This window comes from Canis lupus, chromosome 11 (genome assembly GCF_011100685.1).
Source record: "Canis lupus familiaris isolate Mischka breed German Shepherd chromosome 11, alternate assembly UU_Cfam_GSD_1.0, whole genome shotgun sequence".
Classification (NCBI taxonomy): Eukaryota; Metazoa; Chordata; class Mammalia; order Carnivora; family Canidae; genus Canis; species Canis lupus.
The window spans coordinates 18,805,813-18,831,586 of record NC_049232.1 but is presented as its reverse complement, the minus strand read 5'-3'; the positions used below and the strand labels follow the sequence as shown (position 1 = coordinate 18,831,586).

General features: G+C 37.1%; 1 protein-coding gene across 1 annotated transcript in view; it reads right to left on the bottom strand.

The window, feature by feature from the left end:
- Window positions 1-14,741: 14,741 nt before the first annotated feature.
- CHSY3 (chondroitin sulfate synthase 3) overlaps window positions 14,742-25,774 on the bottom strand; it is a 267,680-nt gene continuing 256,647 nt past the window's right edge. Inside the window, exon 3 of the mRNA XM_038552066.1 lies at window positions 14,742-17,151. Coding sequence (XP_038407994.1) covers window positions 15,589-17,151 — 1,563 coding nt within the window. The 3' untranslated portion in view covers window positions 14,742-15,588. The remainder of the gene's footprint in view (window positions 17,152-25,774) is intronic.

The window sequence follows — 25,774 nt, the reverse complement described above, 5'->3', positions numbered from 1 at the left end:
GAAAACAAAATTAAAGGAGGAACTGATGAACAGAAAGAAATCACATACTGCATCATCAAGGTAATTGGATTCTGCAGCCCATCTAGAGTCGAATCTAAAGGTGAACTAAAAATATCTAAAATTTCTGCCAGTCCTGTCCCTACGCAAATAGTGAATATATCAAAGAGATGGCACCTCAGGGAAATGGGGCTTGAGTTAATCATGGTGAATACAATCTATTTACAGCTTCAACCTACTTCCAGCCCAACATATCCTGGGATGAATCTGAATGAACAGCCCTGAACCAAGCTGTTGGACAAAGAAAAGGGCTTGCCTCTCCGAGAAATAAAAAACATACATACATATTCAGTCTCCAATATTCTTTTATACATAATTCTCAGAATACAATAAAATACATTACAATCTTATGAAGAAAGAGGAAAGTGTGCCTCAGAATCAAGAGAAAGAGTCAATAGAAGGGCCTTGCAAATAGGCCAGTTCCTGCCATTAGCAGACAAGAACTTGAATACAATTGTTAACAATATGTTAAATAATTTAAAGGAAAAGATGGGTGTAATTTGCGAAGAGATGGGACACTTCAAGAGAAAAAACAAATTCTAAAATAGAACTAAGGGACAGTTTAGATCTTCAATAACTGAAGTAAAAATTCTAATGGGTTGTTTTTCTTGCAATGCTCAATCTGCTCTTTACATCATGATCCAGTGATAGATCAGTAAAACGAAGTTAAAACCAAAATCAAATCAGAAAAACTAAAATTAGAAAGACATATATACTGGAGATGTTGTAAAGAACAACAGTTCTCACACATAACTGGTAGGAGTGTAAGTGAAATAGTAAATCACTCTGAACAACCCTTTGCACATACTCATAAGATTAAACATATACCTATGTTCTAGCAATTTTATTCTTTGGATACATGGCCGTGGGAAACAGGGGCATGATACACAAAAAAAATTTATTCATAATAGCTCCAAACTGAGAACAATTCAAACATCCACTTATATGGTACAACTGATTAAAAGTTGTGATATATTCTGGCAATAGGATACTATACAGAAGAGAACAAAATTACTGCTCTATGTAACTACATGGATAAATCACAAAAATACTACACCAAGTGAAAGACACAGGACTCAAAAATGTACCTACTATACATTTGTGTTTATATGAAATTCAGAAAGGGAACAAAGCTAATTTATGGTGATGGAGTTTTAAGATAAGGAAAAATTACAAAGGAAGACAAACCATCAGAGACTGACTCCTAACTCTAGAAACAAAGGGTTGCAGAAGGGGAGGTGGGTGAGGAAATGGGGTAACTGGATGACAGGCATTAAGGAGGGCACATGATGAGATGAACACTCGGTATTATACTTTGTTGGCAAATCAAATTTAAATTAAAAAAAAGATGGTTACTTCTGGATGCAGTTAGCTATTTACTAGAAAGTATTAGGAGGAAGCTACTGGAGAAAAGGTATTTGTTTTAATCTGGGTGGAGTTAGTATGTGTGCACCTATGTAAAAATTCATCAAGTTGTACACTAAGACTTGTGCATTTTACTGAATTCAAATTATATTGCAATAAATAAAAAGAGGGCACAGTTTAACATTAGCTATTAGAGCAAAATGAGATTTTTGAAATTTTCAGGATTACATGGCTAAATAAAAAAAAACTAATAACAAAATAGTTAATATTATCTGCTTAGAAATGATCAGAATATAGGATAACATATATTAAGCAGCTACTCATACCATAATTTTTTTGGGGGGGAGGTCTCATATTTGAAATAGTTTATATACTCTAAAATCTTGGTGCCTATAATAGAATCCTTGAGGCTCCATCTCCTGGCCATGGGATCTGGGCCAGGTAACTTAGCCTCTGAGTTTCTGTGTGCTCATTTGTAAAATACAGATAATCATAATACCTACCTTGTAAGAATATTATAGAGCAAAATGAGAAAGTATCTATAATTAGTAGAGTGCTAGAAAATGAGTAGATATAATACATTTATTATTTTTGTTATTTGTAGTGTAATCTCAACCTGTATCCTTTTCAGATGTAAGTATCGCTTAAACATAGCCCATGTTATCTATTTCAAAGAAGGTCATAAATAACAAATGGAGAATTCTTTCATAATAAAATATTTGAGGATTTATTCTAAAAAGTGAGGAAAGATAGGCAAGGAAGCAAATGCATTCAGATGGAAAGATCTAGGGAAGGGAGAACACTTCATACACATATATGCATGCATGGATAGACAATTTTATAAACAAAGTGTTGAAAATTTTCACAAAATTGAAGATAAAGGTCATAGGCTTTAACATTTGGTTATGAAAAAAATTCTAAGTGCATGTTTGTTCTTGTCATTATCTAACCCTTGTTTACAGAATAAATTCCAAAGTCCTTAGTATGACAGTAAAGGTCTTTATTTGGCCTTTTTTGGAGATGATAATCCCTGCCCACTCTCTTTTGTCCACAAGGAAAATTTGCAGACTCTGTTGAATCTCCAATGCATTCCTCCACCATGGCATTTTGTGTGTTTTGCAATGAATGGTTTTTGCTCTTCTTCGTCCTTGACTAGACTATGATGAGTTCTTTATGGGCAACAGCTCTATTTTCATCAACTCTGACCAGAAATTAGTGCCTTGGTGAGAGGAGTAAAGTAGGCACATCAAAACCATTTATAGCATGAATAACTATTTAATAGTCTAAAATTAATAGAAAAAGTGGGGGGAAAGTCAGAGAACACAGGTATCTAAAATTATCAGAAACATTTTTTAAATCAATGTACACTATGAAGAGCAGGAGAGCCAGCATCTGCATAAAGGGAGAATACTGAGAAATAAAGATTTAGCAACAGTTATTTATTTATCATTTTCAGAGCAACAAGCAGCTATTTGCAGCCATTCATCAATGACAAAGAAAAAAAAGATGATGATGATGATGATTTACTACAATGGAAAAGAGAAAGAAAAATAATTTCTAAAATCTCATTATTGAAAGTTAAAAATTTCCATGAGTATTGAAATGTGTATAAATCAAATATGTTCTGATGATAAAAAACAAACAGAACACCAAACAGGGTACAGAAGAGAGTGACAGATTGCAAGGAATCAATCATATGGTGAAAAATTAATAGATTTATAAAAAACATATATGTATTGTCTACTGGAGTATAAATGATATTGTTCAGTTGCAAGATAATTTTAAACATGTATTAATTAGATCTATCATTCCTTTATGTAAAAAGATTTTATTTTTTAGGTTATTGTATGAACTACTGGTTAAAATGCTAGATTTACCTGTGAGAAAGTGCCAAGTTATTTAGAGCACTTGAAAATTGCTAGAGAGGTAAAGCAACCAAGTAAACATGCTCTTCTGAGATTTAAGTTTCCCATGCTGAACGCTTTGTTTAATCAAAACTCTTGATTGACACATCCTCCAATCATGTCATTTGCAGCCTGCTAGCAATCCTTTGTCTCTGTGAGAGACTGACAGGCAACTTTATAAAAGGTGTTCTGTAAAGTGCTTTTTAAACTTACTTTCAATGAATATACCTCCCTTCTTCTTGAGGAAAAAAAAACTCAACTCTTGACCCTTTTCATTATTGTTCAGTATATCATTTTGTTTGTTTCAATTTGTCTGATATTGAGATTGAAATTTTGGGCTTTGAAAAAGAGTCAACGTTTCTTGCCTTAACTCTAATCTCCAGTTTTTAGGAGAGGAAGAAGATGAAGCAAATTTCTAAGCATATTGAGTGTATCATAGACTTAGAAGGGCCACGTGTTCTTTATAACTATTTCTTTTTTTTTTTTAAGAAAAGATTTTATTTATTTATTTGACACAGAGAGAGCACAAGCAGGCGGAGTAGCAGGCAGAGGGAGAGGGAGAAGCAGGCTTCCTGGTGATCGGGGAGCCTGATGCGGGGCTCGATCCTAGCACCCTGGAATCATTTGAGCTGAAGGCAGATGCTTAACCGGCCACCCAGGCACCCCTCTTTATAATTAGTTCCACTGAGAGGAAGCACAGAATTCCCCCTCCTAAGTGACTTGTTTGATCAACAATCAGAATGTGGCAGATTTCTAAAGTGAGGTTATAGGAAGCTTTCCAGACTCTACCTTGGTCTCTCGGAACACTTGTTCTTGGACCCCCGAACTGCCTCATAAGAAGCTAGCAATCCTGCAGCAACTGCACTTTAAGAAGCACTAGCCTCATGAAGAGGGCTCTGGAGGATGGGACACCACGTGGCGAGAGAGAGCCAAGAGCAGCACAGCTCCAGACATGTCTGTGAAGACACCATCTTGAATGTGGACCCTCCAGCCACAGCCATCCCAGCAGATGCCATGGGTATTTGCTGAGCCCTTCCTGTATTCCCGGTCAGCAAAATCAGTAACAATAAAAAATGTTTGCTCTAAGCCACAAGAGCTGTTGGGAGTAGTTGGTTATGTAGCAATAGTTAATCAGAACAAATGAGAATCTACTGAAAACTTCAGATATATTTCTAAGGTCAATCTTGCCTTCTATTTGAGCTTCAGTAGAGCATTTGGATAAATAACAAAATAATTATTAAATTATCAAGGCCAGAAATTTGCATGTCCCAGAGAATGTTAAACTAAAAAGCACCTTTTGATTACAGAAATAATAGCAGTAACTAAAAATTGTTATTCTTCACACCTTTCTTTAATTTTCGCCCAAGCAATGATAAAGTGTCAACATTTCTAACTACCTAAAAATTTCTGCAGAACAGTTTGTGCCTTTTTGACCTGGTTTAGAATTGATGAGAGAAGAGGATGTCAAGTTCATAAAAATGACAAATGCTTCTGTCATTAGCAGATGCATTAATCTCCGCAGGATAAAACCTTTCATTTGAAAGATAAGTTAGATAAAAATCTGATGCTGAAATTTCATTCCAATTGAAAATAAGCCTTTAATATCTAAACATTCATTTGGGATGAAATTGTTTTGTGCTGTTTTACTCATAAGCATAGACATTTAACATTAAAAAAGTCACATTTCTGCATAGACAATAAAATTCCCAGTGAATGCGAAGTAAACCATGAGAGAAGGATACCTGTTACAAGTGAGCATTATTTTCTTCCAGAGAAAGTTTATAAGTTTTCTAGACAAAAACATTAAGGTCACTTTCGATTTTTACCTTTTTTAAAAAGTATTTTATTGCTTCTTTTAGTTTTCTGAATCAATATAAAAGTGGGGCTTCAAAAATCTAATTTCATAATTATTGACAGGTAAAAGAATGAGAAGGGGAGAAGCTCATTCACCCTGGTCATCAAGGACTAACAGAAGATGAAGCATTTTGAAACAGGGACTGGGGGAAGGTATGGTTATTTTGGGACCTCAATAGAAAACCAGTTGATGGCTCCAGACACTGCCATGTCACATTATATGCTGTCACATCACTAAGAGGTGATCTTACAAGTGAGTACCCTGGAGTTTCAGGAGACACTGTTTCGTGAATATTGTCATGTTTCTTTGTGGTCAGAGCTTTCCGAGCAGACATGTCAGCACCCAGAGTCAAAGGATGAAAGAATGGCACACACACCATGGAAGTTAAATTGAGATACTTCAGAAAGATTTACAGATTTATCGCCCCTGGAATAAGAGTCTAGGTTGCAAGGGCAATGGTTCTAGAGACTTTTCCTCAGAGAGAATTTGTTTCTGTAGGAAAGATAAGCTTTGTCTTTCTCCTTAGTGTAGGATGGAAAACCCTGCCAAGCATTCTATGAAAGCTCTGAGATCCATCATTTCAGAGTTTATCTTTGGTGACACTAACCTCTGCCCCTTGCATACACCAGGTACATCTAGCTTTCATGGCATTGCCCTGTCGGGGCCTGGAGTATAGGAAACCAATGCAAGATGTCCTGTAAGTAAATAATCAGAATGTTCTCTAAGCCAGATACCTTGTGTCTTCTGCCAGCACGAAATAAATATAGGTGTAAAAACTTAACAGGACTGGGGTCTATGGGGTAAAATCCCCCACCCCTGTAGTAAAAGCTGTTTGGAGCTTGGAGCTCCCTGAGTCTACTTAATCAGGTTTCTATTCTTATTCTTTTTCTATAATTTCTGAAAAATAAAATATGTTGGAAAAGGCAGTAGTATTTGTTGGAAAGATTATTAAAGACAAAAATTAAACATTTTAAAAATAAAATTGCATACAATTTTAGCTAGACCCCCATACTCTGTGCGGGACCTCAATTAGATCTCAAGGGCAGAAACGGTCACCAGTGAAGTGGAAAATGATTTCTCCTACTTACATGAAATGGCTAAGATTATTGGGGATGAGGTGTGGGTTTTGCCAATTTCACATCTCTAATCTTGGCACAGGGCCTTGTGTTCACTAGTTTTGATAAACTTGAATGGAAGTAAACCACTGAAGTAGTTTGTCCCAATACATAGTTTGAACTTGTGTGGTTTCTGGGACCACAGACCCATCCCCAAACCTCACAGAGTCAATGTAATGATGAGGCCAAAATAAAATAACCTGTAATCTAACCATATTTAACACATCCATCACAAAGCCATGCTGTCATGATGGAAGAATAATGGTTTGCATGGAGGCTAGAATAGGAGCAAGAATAAGTGGCATTTCTTACAGTACCTCCATCATTTCAGGGAGACTGCCAGAGTTTCCTGAGCTGCTTGGTAATTACTTGCCTACAGTTAAGAAGCCAGAAGTGATCTGGAGTTACTAAAGGTCAAGGTGAAAGTTAGACCTCAAATAGTTCGCCTTTTGTATAACCCAATTCTGTCTTATTTATACTCACATGTGTGATGGATAAAACATATAAATTAGCCATTAGTCATTAGTTGTGGTTAGTCACTTTTCCAATACCGTAAAAGTTGCTGCCTTCATGTACCGCTTCTCCAGTTTAGTTGCAGAGCACCCATATACTTACAAAGTTCAAGTTGTTCAGTTAAAATAAACAGTCTGCATAATTGGAGCGAGTTCAGGCACTGCAAATTTCTGATTCTTTTTATTCTCTTTTGTCTTTTTAGCCTGATCATTAGTCACTTATGCACATTCATAAGAATGCAGTTTTTAAATAACTGCTTTTGCATAGAATGCAAGGTTTTAGTTTGCCCTTGTCGATATTGTTTTATAAAATATGATTTAATAAGTTCCAAAGGTGAAATAGTCCAAAATACTCTGCTCTCTAAAAAATGGCCATACCTTCACTCTGATACTAGATAGTTTATTCTAACACCACTATGACTGAAGAAGGAAAATAGTAATGTGTACTGTGAATGGTCTACAATTTCCTATACCCATGGAAGGGTGAGTACAGCCACCCTTGTGAGATAAAGGCTTGTGGTCCAGGGAGGCTCTTGCTTTAGTCCTTTGATGCTTATACCCCAGAGTTCCATGGCTTAAAGTCATCATCTGTTTCCATTAACTCCAAACCTGTGCTTACTAGACACCTTTTTTCCTGAATTTTGCTTCTAGAAAGGCTTTGAATACTGAAAAGGTAATAATGAGGCCAGCCAATATGTCTTTGTAAATTAATCAGCACTGTTATCTTTGTTTGAGGAGTCACTGGAATTCTGTACCTTATAAGATTTGGTAACACAGATCAATCAATCTCAAAATCTGCTCAAAACCCCTTGATGAGGTGGACCCCTGTGTTCCCAGGGGTCACTGATGGACCTCAGAGCTGTTCAGATTGCACAGAAGTGTAGACCCTCTTAAACCACAGTCTTTGATCTGAAACTTCAAACAGAGGAGAGATTTGAGAGCATGGATTAGGTCATAGTACAGTGACACCCTGAGACATGGTTTACTTTCATAATCTGGAAATAAAAAGAATTTTTATTTTTAAAATATTTTATTTATTTATTCATGAGACACACACACAGAGAGAGAGAGAGAGAGAGACAGAGGCAGAGACATAGGCAGAGGGAGAAGCAGGCTCCACGCAGGGAGCCCGACGTGGGACTCGATCCCGGGTCTCCAGGATCATGGCCTGGACTGAAGGCGGCGCTAAACCACTGAGCCACCCAGGTTGCCCGTAGAAATAAAAACAATTTTTAAAGGGAAGAACCGCCATAATAGTATCGTTGCAATATCCTGAAAAACTCTTTTAACTTGGGGTTGGTTTTTTTGTGTTTTGCTATTATTATGAAGAGGAAGGTATTCCACCTCACTGCCCCCCCCTCCAATGCCCTGTTTTGCAAGGTATTTAACAAATATTCAGCTTATGTTAAAAGATGAAAAATTTGCTGGTGGATGGGCAGAGGAGTAAAAGGGATAAAATGATGCATGACACTGAATACAATGAAGGTGGAAACCCACAGAGCTAAAATAAATGAAAAAGGTTCATTAAGGATGAAGAGTAATTATAGGGGTAGAGAAGATGGAAATGGAGAGAAGCTTGAGTAATTCATATAAGCAATGATCTCTAAGTCAGGGTCATGCTCTCAGCACTGAGATCTCTGAGCCAGAGCATGAATTCAGCTAGGCCCTCTTCTAGAGCCTGGGTGCATAGTATTGAGCAAGACAGTGATGGCTCTTGCTCTCGTGGAGCATATTATTTAGAGAGGAAGAAGATAAGGATAGAGATATATAAAAAAGGAAATCATGAAAATACCAGATTCACACAAACAGAATATACCAGACAAAGGTATATGAAATGCTTTTTCGAAATAATGATTATCTGATGATGATAAAGAGACAGGTCAAGGAAAATAACTTCGAGGGGATGGCGGAGATTACTATTTAAGATTGGTGGTTAGGAAATTTCCAGAGAGGACCGTTGTGGTGAGCCTGAAGTACAAAAAGGGAACAAGCCATGAGATGATCTCAAAAGACAAGTTGTTCAAGTTCAGGGGGCAAGCAGGGCAGAGGCCTAAGTGTGGGAGTGAGTTTGACATGCTTAAAAATCTGAGCAGAGGGCAGCCCCGGGTGGCTCAGTGGTTTAGCGCCACCTGCAGCCCAGGGTGTGATCCTGGAGACCCAGGATTGAGTCCCCTGTCGGGCTCCCTGCATGGAGCCTGCTTCTCCCTCTGCCTGTGTGTCTGCCTCTCTCTCTGTCTCTCATGAATAAATAAATGAAATCTAAAAAAAAAAAGAAAAAAAATCTGAGCAGAGGCCAGTATGATGGGAACAGAATGCAATAGGGTGTGAGTGAGGAGACAGCTGACTGACAGGAGGAGAGTGGGGCACCAGGGCCAGCCATGGTGCCGAGGTAAGGAGTTTAGGTTTTATTCTCAGTAAGCTTGGAAAACTTGGAGTTTTAAGAAGAGAAGTAACAATGAAGATACATACATAAGCAAAATTTTGTTTATTTTTGGAGTTTATAACAACCTAACTCAACCAACCACAACTTGGGTCTTCAAAAGTCAGTGTGGAATCTTATCCAAATGGAGACTAAATATCTTTAAATAGTATTTTAAAACAAAGATGGATCTGGACATTTCTAAAGCACTTTCTAGTTTTCAAAAAACCACATTTACAAAATGAATCTCTCTGAAGCCTTTTGGCTCATCTGTAAAATGGGGAATGGTACTTACTTCAGAGTTGATGAAACTCAAAGGAGATGTTTTCCAGGTAGCAATGCAGAGTAACACTAAATGAACAAGACTGGGTTGCTGTCATAATAACAGGTCATTATTATTTATTATTTATAATAAATATTAAAATGTTTATTATATTTTTATATAATAAAAAGTCAAATCACTTTGACTTTTCCCCTTCCTTATCAAAAATGGCTTCCTGTATGAAGTGACAAATGTCAGAAGTGTTTGGAGGCAAAGGGACCCTTTTCTAAATCAACTGCACTGCCTAAGAGTCAGGGGTAAAAGAAAGGATGGGTGATTGTGAGCAGTAACAGTTTCTTTCCCTTCTGAGCTCTGAGTCTTCGCCTTCTTAGAAGAATTCTGCTTGTCTTCTTAGAAAATGAAAATATGAATATTATTGATATTGGGGAAACATATTGATAACTCTATAAATCATGTAATTATTTGATATTCTTAAATTCTATATAACAACGGATGACCAGAAAAATACGATGATTTATGCAAATTGATATATTTCATTATAAATTTAGTTTGCAAAGGCAGAATAAGTTTTGAAAGTATATATTAAGATTTATTCATAAAATCTCTTTTAACTGAATGAATAATTGGCTCAGTAAATATTTTGATGCAATGCTTTTTGCATTAAAGCACAAACTGCATTTAATATTGGAGAGATTAACTGAGAAATAGGAAGTACTTGGAGGGCATCAAAGAGTTCCAAATTCTTTCAGTTACTAATCCAAATATGCAAGGGGCTTTGTAAAATTCATGCCCTTGAAATTCCAATTGGCTAACAAGGGGGAGAAATGAATTCTGGTGGACTTTAAATAGACCAGGGTTGCTCTTGAAAAAGAGCTGAAACATGTATGTTAACTTCAGCCTTCAAGCTCATGATTTATACAATTGTAACTTCTCAAAACCAATACTAGAGACCTGTAGTCTAAAGCTTATATAGTTCATATCAAGTAGTTCCTAAGTAGGGGAGACAGGGAAGAAGCCACCAGCAAAGAAAGTAAAGCAAAACATTAAAAAGCAAAGTAGGTTATCAGCATGTTAGAATGGCAGGAAAACTAGGAGGCAAGTGAAAAAATAATTCAAGGATACACACTGCACTGGTTTCTCCCTCCCCCATTTTCGTGTTATTATGCCTCTAACATTTTACTTAACTACCTATCAAGGTTTTTCTTCTAGAAAGAGGCTTTGGAGCCACTTCGATGGGTTATGGGAGGGAAGGGGAAATAAACTGGAGGCCGATTGTAGTGATGGAATAGTTAAAAGATTATCTACAGAATGCTATTAATCCTAATGCTGTGGTATTTATTTCCACTTTTATATGAACTTCTGGCCTTGAGTTGTCTTTGATGTCAAGTTGAACAACTGGTCCCATAATCAAGACATAAGAATCAAGGCAGGTTCCTATTTCTGTATTTGAAATTCACCTACAGATCTTGGATTCTGTTCGGCCTATACATATCCTCCCCACTTGCATAAAATAAGGACATGTGATGTTTCTGGGAATTTAGGGGATAGGAGTTGGGAAAGATCTGATAAGGAAATGGACAGCAGCTCTGTAGGAGGCCTGAGTGTAGCAAAAGGTTTGCTTTCAGGTGATGCGTATTTCAGTTGTAAGAGTTCTACCTGAGAGCACTGTTCTTAAATTCTCAATAAATATGTGCTAACTAGTTAGCATTACAGATTAGAGCAAGGATTGCAGGAAAAGAAAAACTTTTTCTTTTTTTTTTTTCTGTTGACTCTCTTTTTATATAATAGGTCCATTTTATATAAATTTTTACCCTCCCATTCTTATACCCACCAATTCCATCAGAATTGACCCTATAATGACTGAAGTTGGTAATGGAAGAGCAAGTGTGTATACCTGTGCTCGATGGAGAATAAAAACCCAGTATCTCTGCTTTTTAAATCAACTTGCAGACATTAATACATATTGATCAAAATCGAATGAAATAAAATCCTTCACGGAAGAGAATTCTAAATATGGCATAGCCCTTGGCAGCTTCTGACATGAGAAAGGTAGAGGGAAACAGACAATTGGACGTCAAATTGAAGGCAATACTAGAAAATTCTGGCATCTTTGTGCAGCGCCAGGTGGTTTGCTGCTTGCTGCAGATGTGACTGTGTCGCCGCCTGGGGGCATGAATCACCACTGAAGGAAGTCTCATCATCCCCACCATCTGTCAAAGCTACATTGGCAGTGCAGCTGGCGCCTGAGCGAGGCTGGGGGGCACAGGGAGGCAGAGCTGCACTGGCATCTATTCTGGATCCCCCAGTCTGCCTCTACTGTTGCTGCTGCTCAAACACTGAGGATCTAGAAGGCTTCTGGACTCAGCACGTACTCTATGTTTGACAATGATTAGGATGCTAATAAAAGTGGAGATGGGAAAACAGACAAGTCAGCAGCACTATGAAATGATAATAGATATCTTTACTGTCCCTCAGGATGCTGTTTTGCCCATGTGCTTTGTAATCTCCATAATCACAGACTACTTCCTGAAGAGATATGCCTTCAATAAACAAGCACAAATGAGAGCTCAAGTGCACAATTCCCCAGATTATCAGCAGTGTCCTCTCAGAGAGATCACTAGGGTAAGAACATAGGTTCCCAGGGCTTGCAGGAGACTTGCTGTGACTCAGAAAGCAGCATGGGGGAGTTTGGAAAGAAAGGGAGCTCTGCCACAGAATTCAAGCATGTGGATGCCTTCTTTCTCCTACATAAATTTCATCAGTATGGCCAAGAGCTACAGCTATTTTACTGGTTCTTTGAGATTCAGCTAAGTTCAACTTCTTAAAAATATTTTCTGTTGGGTAGAGAGAAGTAAAGAGGGAAGACACCAGTCTTTTTCTAGGTCCACGTCTAGCTTCGGCCATTCCCTAACTCTGTCCTAGGTGAGGCCTCACCAGGCCTGGTGAGCTGAGCCATTAGAAAGGAGCCTCATCTTTTGGGTCCTCCTATTGGAAGAAGGAACTGCCCAGGATTAATGTGAAAATACAACCATGTGAAATTCCAGAAATGTGGTTGCTGACTGGAGATAGATGGGCTCCACTTTCCTTATGTTAAAAACAGTGGGGCTTTATAGTTTACCTTTCCAGTGAGCATTTATTCTCTTGGTTGGACTATTGGTCCACACAGTTGGGTATTTTATTCCTATAGTTCCCCATCTGTCACAAGGCACCATAGGTTCAACTCTTAGATTCAGAAATATCTCAGCTCTGGCAAAGTTGCTTTAGGCCAAGTCTGTATGGGTCAAATGATATAAACAGTCAAGCAATTACATGGTGGTACTAATTGTGGACAGCTTCTGTACTCAGCTGGCTGAAGCCACTAAGATAAGGGCTGCCGCTGGCATCAGGAATGCAGAGTGTATGTTGTGCTGGCGGAAGTCCAGTGACTTGTGAGAAAGCAGATAGAAGAAACCTTTCTCCACAACATTGCTACACAGAGGGAGCAAGCCAAGTGGTGGAAGACAGATTAAAAGCCTAAAGAGGCTCTAATGGAGTAAAACACCAGGCAATTGAGCACAGCTCAGAATGAGCATACAGCAGAATAAACTGGATGGGGGATCACACATGTTCAAGGAATCAGCTAGACCGCTGCCACTGTCTTCTCCAGTATCCAAACAGTGGAGAGGCCTTGGGTTAGAGTGGAAAGGCAGTTGCTTCTGATTCAAATAACAGTTAGCTTAAATCTCAACTAGAGTATGCCAAGAGTGTGAACTCGGGACACATTACTTCATCATTCATGGCCTCAGTTTCCGTATCTGTCAAATGAAGAAAATAATATCAATGTTCTGAGAGCTGTTGTGAGAATTACATTTAAAAAGACAATGCAAGTAAAATGCACAGGATGGTAGTGAATGGACAGAAGGTGATCAATAATAAGATGGAATTATTACTAGAGTGACACTTCAACAGAACATTCACAGGCATCTAAATAAGGTGACTGCAAGAACATACATATATGATGCTTCAGGTTGGATTCATGTTGTATTACCCTTCAGCCTTACAGGGATTTTAAATAATAGACACTGCAAAGACAGGAAAACACTCCCAATTTCACTAGTATAATTCCAATAAATTTTCAGTCAGGAAATATTGCAGTGCCTGAAAAAAAATGATAGGAAAGCTTAATGCAGAATTATAAAATATAACTTAAAAATGCACTTACATTAGTTTAAGGGCAGCATGCAGGTATGAAATTAAGTTCAGATGACCTCTCTGCATTTCCTTGTTTCATTGGTAAAATTTCCCGAGTATTACGGGGAATGCCACTTCATCCCTGGGTAGTTGCCTCAAGACTCGGGCTGTTTTTCAGCTCTCTTAAGGTAAAGAAAAGAGCAGCCCGCCATTTTTTTTCTTCATTAATGAGATCATTAATAATTATTAGTTTGCAGTAGATCTTCCCAAATGACTATCTTTACTGCATGCTAATATATTCAGGAAAAAAAAAAACTGTTAAAAGAGGTAAGCCACATAATGTAGGAAAATAAACTATTAACGTAAAGGTTTATGAAGGCTGAGAAAATGTTAGAGCAGAGATCAATTCTGAATTGCTGGCCCTGAGAAGATTTTTAATGCCTAAAAGTGCCATCAATTCCTTTCTAATGAATGTGACATTATTAAGATTATATGTTATAGTCAGGAAGAGTGTCATCACATTTGTCACAACATTAAGCAATGTTATTTTTTTTTTGAGGCTCCCCAAATGTCCTCACTAAAAGACTGTTACCCTGTACAAAACTCATCACTAAGGCAAATGTTCTATGGCCTCCTGACATTCAGTTCCAAATAATGGTAGCAATTTCCAAAAACAACCTTCAAGTCAACTTTGATGCAAATTTTAGTCCTGTTATGTGAAAAAAGAAAATCAAAGTTCTGAGCAGTATGTATAATCTGCCACATTTTGTGAAAACACAAATTAACCCAAATTAAAGGCAGTCTCTGACCTGTTCTTGGTTGAGTTTGATCACAAAGCTGAAGAGACTGAGGAAGAATGTTTCTCCTGGAATGTAAAGTTTTAACTAAAGAAACTACTCGTTTTCATCAGTTGTGACAGCCAGGATTTAAATCATAATAATACAAACAGTATGCCCATAATCCCTTATGGACTCTTTCAAGTCTGTGGAGCAAGCACATTTTGATGAGTATGACTGCCAAGAAATACATCGGGTATGATTGAAAGGAAACAACACAACCTCTTCAGGGTTTTTGAAAAAGATTACTGTTATACCTGTGTTTTATTATAAATCACCAGGTTCTGTCATATTTTCTCTTCTTGCCAGCAAATGAAGGACATTGTTTCATAAAGCTTCTAAAATGTACATGAATATTTAATTAAATCATATTTCCTTGAGAAAATAAAGTTCGTTCGCATTTATAGCAGACAGTTGTGAGGAGTACATAATTGTCAGAAGACCAGGGTAGCCAGTACCGGTTGCCTGTGGAACAGAACTCCTCAATTTTTAAAACATTTTTTTAAAAAATAAACATACAATCATAAGTGTTCATTTACGTTAAAAATTCTAAAGATGAAGAAAATTATTGTCTATATATTTAAGTCCTTGTATAAATTACAAAACTCAAGTTTATGTTACAGAGTCCCTTCCCCATAGGAAGCATAAAGCACTTTTGTGGTACCTTTCACCAGTAAATATTTGCATCACATTGAATTTAACAAACAAAATAAAAGTCGATATTGCATCTTTAAGCCCCAAGAGAACATTCTTCTAAGCTGTCTCTTATGACGAATGAGCTTCAAAAGTCATTTGATTGCCATGATTTAACTCAATCTCAAACAAAGATAGATAAAAGTATACATAATTGACTTCAGTAGAAATCTGAAATATCAGTGAACTGCAGACTCTTCTTGCTTGAGGTCAACACTCTTTGGAAGACAACCAAGAGTAGTTTAAGACCAGGATAACAAAATAAAATTATAACAATAATAATTATAATAATAAAAATAACAATAATAAAATAAAAATAACAACAACCAACAATGAGGTAAACTCCCCTTTAAAAAGGCAATATGTGTTGCCTGGATTGTCAGGAGAGAGTTCGATTATACCTGACACCCAAATGTTTTTCCAACCAGAGTTCAGCCAGTTGCATGGTTGAGGCAAAAGTACTTGCCTTGGATCCTAAGCACATTTTATACTGCTTAGGATCCAAGTTAGGGTCACAATGAACTGGGTGGAAAATATGCACCACTCCCACTTCTTGGCTTCTGAAAGGCCTTAAGCCAGATAGAATGACTTTATTATAGAGATCTACATCTTCCAGTCCCCAGCCTTGTATTGAGGTATCAAATCCACCTGCCCCCAGAAGATCACTTTTATAAATACAGGTAATTCCATACCCATAGTCTCTCCAAAATCCTGTCTTCTTTGAGAAGACAAAGTCATCATCAGTGGGAGGATTTCCCCCATTGGTTACCTTTGGGTCATACTGGCTAAAGATGATGGGATAGTACACCTGTTGTCCCTGAATAGTATTGTCTCTACATCGTTGGAGAAAGTCTCCTCTGAAGATCAAGTCAACATCACAAAATAGCAGCAAAGTATCATTGTCAAACTGGGAAGAAGCCATTTCAAGACCAAGACCTCTGGAAAACTCTCCCTTCATGGGGATCAAGGTCATTTCTGCATTAGGGTACCTGTTTTGATATTCTTTGATCAGCTCAATATGCTTGTTGGAATCTTGGCCAGAATCCCTACTGAAAAGGGTGATGACCAGCTTTACATTCTGCTTTGGAATAAGACAAGTTTTTTCAAAGTTGTCCATGAATCTCAAGAAAATGTCGTACCTTCCAACAAGAGGAACAAGAATGTGTATCTTCTTTTCATGGTGCCCTTCCATTTCTTTGGCACCCTGAAAAGAAGACAGTATCTTTAAGGAATTAGATATAAAGGAGAATGACTGAGTGTCACTGTTAATACTCTCCACAAGACTGTTGACATCTAGCTCTTCAGTTTCTCTGAAGAAAGGCTTGCTGAACAACTGTTGAAGATAGGCATGACGTCTCACTGGCACGGTTAGTTTCCTCCCCTTGTGTCTTTTATATAAGAGGAGTAAATCCAAAATGTACTCCACTCCATGCATGGGATCAACCCTGCGGTAGCCATACTGAATTTCCTTGAAGTCAATGAGCCGTCCTCTACTCTTGGCATTTTCATTGATCATCTCCATCACCTGTAGGACAGTGTCATCCAGTGCTGTTCTGAGGATGCTGTTGATGTTCTGCCGAGGAGGCTGGTTCTCAGATGCTGAATAAAGGAGTTTTCCCATTAGGAACTCCCATTCTATCACTTCATCTCTATCCCGAGGCTGGAAGTGGTTGAAAGAAGGCATCACTCCCAGCTGCTGGTCCTCTTTGCTCACTTCACTATTACTGAGCTTACTCATCAAAGCACTCTCCCGGTGGAGCTGGATAGTGCGGTAGCGAAGTTCAGAAATTTTGCGGCTGAGCATGTAATTATGAAGCCTGTATTGGTAGGCTGGCCGTTTGTTGGGGTGGAGTGTTATGGCTGCATGGATTTTGCTATTGTGAAGGTCTTGGATGTAACCCTTCCGATTGTGTTCATAATTTTCATGGAACAGTTGCTGCATCTGAAAAGTAAGAGAAATCAAGATGTTAGAATAAATTTAAAAAGAAATAAAGCAATAAATGAAAGCATTTAAATGAAAATATTTAATAGAAATTCATTATATGATATTTCCTAACAAAAATGACTTGTAAAATTGGCATTTAAAATAAATGAAAATAGTCTTAAAATGTTAAATTCATATGCTTAAACACTGCAAACCAATCTCCTGTAATACACAAATACTTCACAGTAACCTCCAGCATATATTTTGAAGAATCTTTATCCCTCTATTCCTTTTGAAATCAACCCAAAACATAAAAAAATAAGAATTGAATATACTCCAAATCCCATAAGGGATCATTGCAAGGGAGAGGCAGGGTGGATAGAGCATGGGTTTCCCAAAATAGAGGGTTTATCCTGCTGTATAGCTTGGAATGACAGACCCAGTGAAGATGTAAGTTTTATTGAGCATTTTGATATGCAATCTTTACAGAGTAAGTACCTGTTAAGGTAAGGTAGAACAGAAATTATATTGATCAACACTACTTATCTAAAGGATCATGTCCAAAATTAGACATGCTTGACATCCTTATGAGCCAGAAACTTTCTCTACTAGTCTAGACCAAGTTCATTATCTCAGGTAGAAACAGAATGAGGAAAAATGGAGAGTTATGAGATCACACTTCAAAGAAAAGGCCAGCTGACTCTTCCTTCACTGTCTGTCAATAAAGAAACCTCCATCACATCCATTCAAGAGACATGCCAATGGAGATGGAAAAGGAGGAGGAGGAAGAAGTGAAGGAGAACTACCAGCAGCACAGCAGCAACATGAGATATCTGTAAGAATATCAATGAATCAGGAAGAAAAGAGTATTGCAAATTTAAGAACACATATCCAAAGCAAGTAAAAGTTATAGACAAGTCAAACAAATTAAAAGAAAATACAATATGCATAAAATAAGAGAAATAAAACATGGGCTTAAAGAAGATAAATAAAATGAAAGACAGTCACATTACAAGAACCAAGAGAAAGACTTGTGGGAAACATAGGAGGAAGAGACTTGAGAAAATTTAGTGAAATAATGGAAACATAAAAGAGAGGTTAAAAGTTTGGAGATATAGGGATGCCTGGGTGGTTCAGTCAGTTAAGCATCTGAGTCTTGATTTTGGCTCAGGTCATGATCTCAGGGTAGTGGGATCGACCCTCATATTGGCCTCTACACTCAACGAAGTGTGCTTGAGATTCTCTCTCTACCTCTCCTTTTCCCTCCCCTTGCTCATGCATGCTTTCTCTCTCTCTAAAATAAGTAAATAAATCTTAAAAAAAAAAGTTTGGAGATACAAATCGTTGTGTGTATATATATACATACACATATATCACTATATATATTTATATGCATTCAAAAGCTTGAATATATATGCAATATACATGGACATATATTAAAGATTACATATGTAAAATATATCTGAGGGACATATTTTTCTTATAATAAAGGCAGATGTATATCTGTGTGCCATGAGGCCAAGAGAAAAAAGAACAAAATAAATAAACAAAGCCTACTTCGGCTATAAGCAGGAAAAGAATGAAAGTTGTCACAAAATTTTCCACAACAACACCCATGCTGAAAAGCAGCAGACTACAGCCTAGGAACACCCAAGGAAGTAAATTAATGACTATTTTCTATTCAATCAAGCTAGAGCTCCAGTTTATCCCAACCAAGTTAGAGCTCAAGTTTTATTGTAAAAATGACTAGCTTCTAATATGTAAGATTTTTTTTAAAGATTTTTAAAAGTTTATTTATTCATGAGAGAGAGAGAGAGAGAGAGGCAGAGACACAGGCAGAGAGAGCCCAGTGATCCTGGATCCTGGAACCAAACCCTGAGCCAAAGGCAGGCGCTCAACCTGGGCATCCCTAACATATAAGAATTTATGGAAGAACAGTGGTGCTAGATTCTCTGACACGCCCCGCTTTGAGCGATGGGATCTATGCCCCTTTCTCTTGAGTCTGCATGATTCTGTCACTACTTGAGCTAAGACATCACACTAGATATGACAATGTGCCAGCTTCTAGATTGGCAGCTTCCCCTTCTCGTCTTTTGGGATTCCCACTGTTCAGAAGTCAGCTGAGAAGTAACAATTCTGAGTTAGTTTCCTTACTTTGGGCCAGGATCTTGAGTTAAAGGTGGTATAGCACAATTCTGTTCCAATCCCAGACACAGAAAGGAAGTTGTCAATATCTCTCTTTAAGGCACTAAGTAAGTTCATTTTGATTTCTAATTTGTTAAGAGTTTTTATCATGAATGACACTTCAAGTTGATCAAAGGTTTTTTTCTGCATCCATTGAGAAGATTATGTGATGTCTTTTTTTTTTCTGTTACAGTGAATCACTAATTGAATTTCCAATACTAAATAACCATTGTATTCCCTGACTAAACCCATCATGATCCTGACAGTTAATCCTCTTTATATATGGCTGGATTATATTTGCAAATGTTTGCTTAAAATATACTGTGAAATGCCAATTCTTTTCAATTGGATGTACAGGTCAATGCAATTCAATACCAATCTCACTCTTTTAAGAAGAATATGTGGCTTTTGATATTAACAGGTTGATTCTAAAATTTATATAAAAATGGAAAGTCAAAGATATTTAAGACAATATAAAAAAAGACATACCACAGGTGCCTGGGTGGCTTAGTCAGTTAAGCATCTGCCTTTGCTCAGGTCATGATCCCAGGGTTCTGGGATCGAACCCCAAATTGGACTCCTTGCTCAGCAGGGAGAATGCTTCTCCCTTTTCTCCCTCTTCCTTCCCCCTGCTCATGCTCTCTCTCATAACTAACTAACTAACTAACTAAATAAATAAATAAAATTTTTAAAAAGATACATCATGATTTAAAAACTTTAGAAATTTAGATAGTATGATACTGGTACCAGGTTAAACAAATAGAACAAAGGACCAAAATAATCCATAAATAAACCTATACATTACTTACAACATCACTTGATTTATGACAAATAAGATACTGGAGAGTAGAGAAAGGGTGGGTCTTTTCCATCAGCAATGCAAGGTCAGTTGGATATTCATGCGGAAAAAAGTAAAAACTGGCCCTGTACCTCCCCTTGCCCACAAAAACAATCTAACCCAGATAGACTGTTGATATAAATATAAAAAGTAAAAAAATAAAATAAGTTTCTAAAAGTTAACATAAGAAAATACCTGCATGACTTTTGGTTAGCTATAGAATTCTTAAATATGACATATAAAAACAGACTGATAAATTGGACCACATTAAAATTAATAACTTTTCATTGAAATCATCATTAAGAGATTATAAAAGGTAAACTATAGAGTGGGAGAAGATATCTTTAACAGAGTTTACCAAAAAGGTCTAAAACCTAGAATATGTAATGAACCTGCACATATTAGTGAGGAAGAAGGACAAACCCAGCTGAAAATGGGGGGGTGGGGCGCCTGAATTAGCGCTTCACAAATGAGAATATGCAAATGCCCAATAAACATACAAGAACATTCTGTAGGTCATTCATCATCAGGGTAATGCAATTTAAAGTTATAATGTGGTAACATTACTGATCTGTAAGAATGCTAAAACTAAACAGATGGATAATACTGTGCCAGGATATCCAACACTCATAAATGGGTGATGAGAATGTAACTTGGTTCAACCACTATGGAAAATTTATCAACTAAAATGACCATATACATTCCCATAGTGAATATTTCTACACTTAGTATTTCTACTCTTAGATATATACCCAATATAAATATATCCATACATACACCTAAATATATATATATATATGAATTTTCATAGCAGCATCATTCAAAAAACACCCAACTGAAAACAACCCAAATGTGTATCAAGAGTAGCATAAATAAATGTGTATTCACATAATGGTAAATGACTCACGTATGTGAGTTAAAATAACTGAAATAGTACAATGTGGACAAATCTCACCATGAAACAATCTGTATAAAAAGAAGACATTTTGTTTGATTATGTTTACATGGAATTCAGAAACAGGTAAAGCTAACTTATACTATTAGCTTTTAGAATAGTAATAAAAATTCAAGAAAGGGGGCAGCCTCAGTGGCCCAGCAGTTTAGTGCCGCCTTCAGCCCGGGGTGTGATCCTGGAGACTCAGGATCGAGTCCCACATCAGGCTCCCTGCATGGAGCCTGCTTCTCCTTCTGCCTGTGTCTCTGCCTCTCTCTCTCTCTGTGTGTCTGTCACGAATAAATAAATAAAATCTTAAAAAAAATTCAAGAAACGGGGTGGGGAGCTCTGAAGTGCTGTCAATATTCTTTTTGTTGATGTAGGTCATGGTGACAGGTAGGTATTCGATTTGTGAACATTCCCTGAATTGTTACTTAAGATATGTTTGTCTGTTATACTCCAATTAACAAGAGATTTTATTTTGAAACTATGATAAACATACATGGAGAATTAGGGAGATTTTCCTGATATGTATGTACATAAATATGTGAGGATATGTGGGTGGAGGGGTGGGGGGGGAGAGAGACATAGAAGAAGGGAGATAAATCACATAAGTTTTCCTAAAGAAGGTCACTCTAATGGAATAAGACCAATACTATAGCAGATTCTTTATCTCTGGTATTTCAACTGAGATACTCACATTTTCAAATCACTATCAGAAGAATATAACAACAGATATTTAGAGAAGGATTTTGGACTTGATTCAAGACACAATAGTTCAACTGCATCCAATATTTTTTTTTCAAAACACATACTAATTTTTATTTTAACATCTGTTCGATGATAAATGAAATTTAATCCATAATTTGCAGTGGTATTTTTTTTACCTGAAATTGCTTTCAATATTTTACTTTATATAGTTTTCCAGATTTTTATTTCTTTGCATGCAAGAAGTTAAAAAATATATTTCTGATCACATTTGAACTACTAATTATACTATCTGTGAAAGGTATTGGCTATATGAAACTATTCTTTCTTTAGGCATACTTTACAGTACTAAGAAAAAGGGACGATGCTAAATTAAACAGGAAACAATGCTCAGATAAAACTGTAAAGTTGACTTATTTTGCTCTTTTAGTGCTATTAAAGTGATTAATACTGTACAATTTGATAACTTTAATATTACAAATAGATAAAGATAGTGATGGGGCAATCCTTGAAAATAGTGTATTCATACACAACCCAGGAGGTTCACTAATGAAAATGTCTTGCATTTATATCACGTTCTCCATGGAAAAGCATAGAACATATCCAAATTTTCTATTTTTAAATGTAGGGAGGTCTAAGGATACAGCATAAATGTAAGAATGCTTAAGAGCCTGGCTATGGAGTAAGCCTGATCTGGGTTTGAGTACTGGTCCCACCATTTCTAAGCCATTTCTTGGCTAATCTGTCTAAATCTCTGCCTCTTTATCTATAAAAGGGAAAATGTCAACCAACACAATGTATATTAAAATGTTGCTCCAGGGACACCTGGGTGGCTCAGCGGTTGAGTGCCTGCCTTTGGCTCAGGTCGTGATCCCAGGGTCCTGGGATTGAGTCCCGCTTTGGGCACCTTGTAGGGAGCCTGCTTCTCCCTCTGCCTATGTCTCTGCCTCTCTCTCTCTCTGTCTCTCATGAATAAATAAATAAATCTTTTAAAAAAAATGTTCCATAAAATGTATATTTATATATATTATATATATATATATATATATATATATATATAATACTCAGTAAATGATAGCTGTGCATAAGTAACAGTTCAAGGATTTGCCAATCTCCTCCTGAGGCTGTTCTTTTTCACTAGGAGTTTTCCAAGGAGAGTGGCACCCTTTCCTTGGCCTGCTTCATCTTTGCTCATCTCTAGAAATGCTTGGAAACAGTTATAATTTGGCTACATGCACTCAATGTATCAAACATGCCATTAAAGCATCTTTTTTTAAAAAAAATTATTCATAAGAAAGAGAGAGAGAGGCAGAAACACAGGCAGAGGGAGAAGCAGGCTCCCTCCGGGGAGCTTGATGCAGGACTCAATCCTAGGTCCCTAGGATCAGGACGTGAGCCAAAAGAAGACGCTCAACCACTAAGCTACCCAGGTGCCCCTTAAGGCATATTCTAACAAGAAAGCTCAACATTTTTCTTTAAGAAAGATAAATTAATTGTGGAAATTTCAGGAAACTGGGATTCATGAGGGTTAAGTGATTTAACAAGGGTCAAGTGAGATATAAGAGATCACAAGTACAACTGGAATAAGTAGCCAGTTTTTGTCACTTATCACATTAAATTTTGAATGAGGCAAAATTGTCTTAAGAAACAGTGTAAAATTTACTTTTAAGATTATATTTGTTTGAAATAATTCAGAACCTCTAATATAGGTGGACTTCTTCTTTATAGAACTTTCCATTGATTTCATGCTACTTCCAGAGAATTACACTGGAAGGGAAAAATCATTTCACACCAACAAAATCACATCAGCAATTAACATCAGTGTGTCCCGAAAAACTCCAGTGCTTCAACTATTTCCACCCCATTTGGGTGGTACTTCCATTTTAGAAATTAAATCTTCAAAGAAACAGTAAGGAGTTGACTGCAAACAGGCACAAAATAGCTTTTGGGGCAATGCAAAGCTCTGAAAACTAGATCTGTTAATTGTACAACTGTAAAAATTTACTAAATACCACCAAATACCACTAAAATGTACATTTACGGGGGAGACTTTTGTAGAATGTAAATTATACCTCCATAATACTATTTTTTTTTTAAATTTTTATTTATTTATGATAGTCACACAGAGAGAGAGAGGCAGAGACACAGGCAGAGGGAGAAGCAGGCTCCATGCAACGGGAGCCCGATGTGGGATTCGATCCCGGGTCTCCAGGATCACGCCCTGGGCCAAAGGCAGGCACCAAACCGCTGTGCCACCCAGGGATCCCCTCCATAATACTATTTTTAAAAGACACAGGGAATGCTAAAAATAATATACAGCAAACTCCATCTTTTAAAATGAAAAGACAGGAATAATACATACATACATAGTCATCAAAATATGCGTATGTTTTCCGAAAGCTGATGAGGTTGAGCAGGGTAATCTGGAAACAAGTGAGGACAGAAGGCCAAACAGAGCAATGTCAGGGCAAAGGACCCAAAGGACAGAAAACCACAGAAATAACCAGGAATAATACACAGCCTGATAATGTAGGATGTAAAATGTATTCTGTGCAGACAACTATGGGTGCAAGAGCTGAGATCTGGGAGGGCCAAATAATGGCTCGATTGGTAAAGCGTCTGCCTTGGGCTCAGGTCATGATCTCCAGGTCCTGGGACTGAGCCCCACATCTGGCTCCCTGATCAGTGGGGAGTTTACCCCTCCCCCTGCTCCTGTGCTCTCTCTCTTTCTCCTTCTCAAATAAGTAAAATCTTTACAGAAAAAAAAAATAATAAAGGAAATTAGCAAGCCTAAAACCGTAACAAACCTCTCTGCCAAAATAAATCTATGGTGAAGGGCTTGTCCAGGGAAGAGTAATTTTTCCAGAGATAAGTATGTTTTCTAAGAAAAGGAACACAGTACAGATTAACACAAAGTTTCTATAAAAAAAAAAGGCCACATAAAAAGCTAGCCTCTGCCCTCCCCCTTCGACCCTACCAAAAAACAAAAGCCATGGAACTGAGGGCAACATTTAAGGAAGTGTTTTAAAAGTATAAGCACTTTCTTCTATCTTTGAAAATAACAGAGTAGAAATAAAATATCTCAGAGATGTGATGGAGAAATGAAATGTCAGTTCACAGAGCTAAGAAATAAAGAATAACAAACTATCACAGACATGAAAACAAAATCAGAAGGAAAGGAAAAGAAGAGACATCATGAAAAGCTCAGTAAGGGATGGAAAAGATGGAAAGTAGGAAAGCTTAGGGTCACCTGTTTGGTTGAGTCAGGGGAATATGCAACTCTTGACCTCAGGGTTTTCAGTTCGAACGCCATGTTAGGTGAGGAGATTACTTAAAAAAAAATAAAATCTCAAAAAAAAAAAGAAAGTAGGAAAGCTTAAAAAAATAGAACAGAGGAGTGCCTGGTGTTTAGTTAAGTGGCCAACTCTATATTTCAGCTCAGGTCATGATCTCAGGGTCCTGGGACCAAATGCCATGTGGGGCTTTGCGCTCAGTGGGGAGTCTGCTTGAGATTCTTTCTCCCTCTTCCTTTGCCCCTCTCCAGCTCACACTCTCTTTCTCTCAAATAAATAAATAATTATTAAAAACATGGGATAGAAATAGTTACAAAGGATTAGAGAAATTACTTAGAAGAGTAATTGGTATATAGTAACTGCTATTAATAAGAGATAATAAGTATTATTACTGTATTTTTTGTTTTTACTATTATTAGTGTAGATGAATAAGTGAGCAATTGAGAATGACCATAAGTTTTCCTTTAAAAATAATTCAAATATGCTCAGTGTAGCCATAATTTGACGTCAGATTATCATCTAAGAACTAAATGGCTGAATTGTCTTTATGGAGTCTCTGTTGAAATGAAGGAGAAATTAGAGTCCATGGCATTATTAGACATCTGTTTGTGAACATCTTTCACGTTCTCTATTAAGAAAATAGTTACATTAATTTTTTTCTCTGTTAAGGAGAAAATTTCCTTA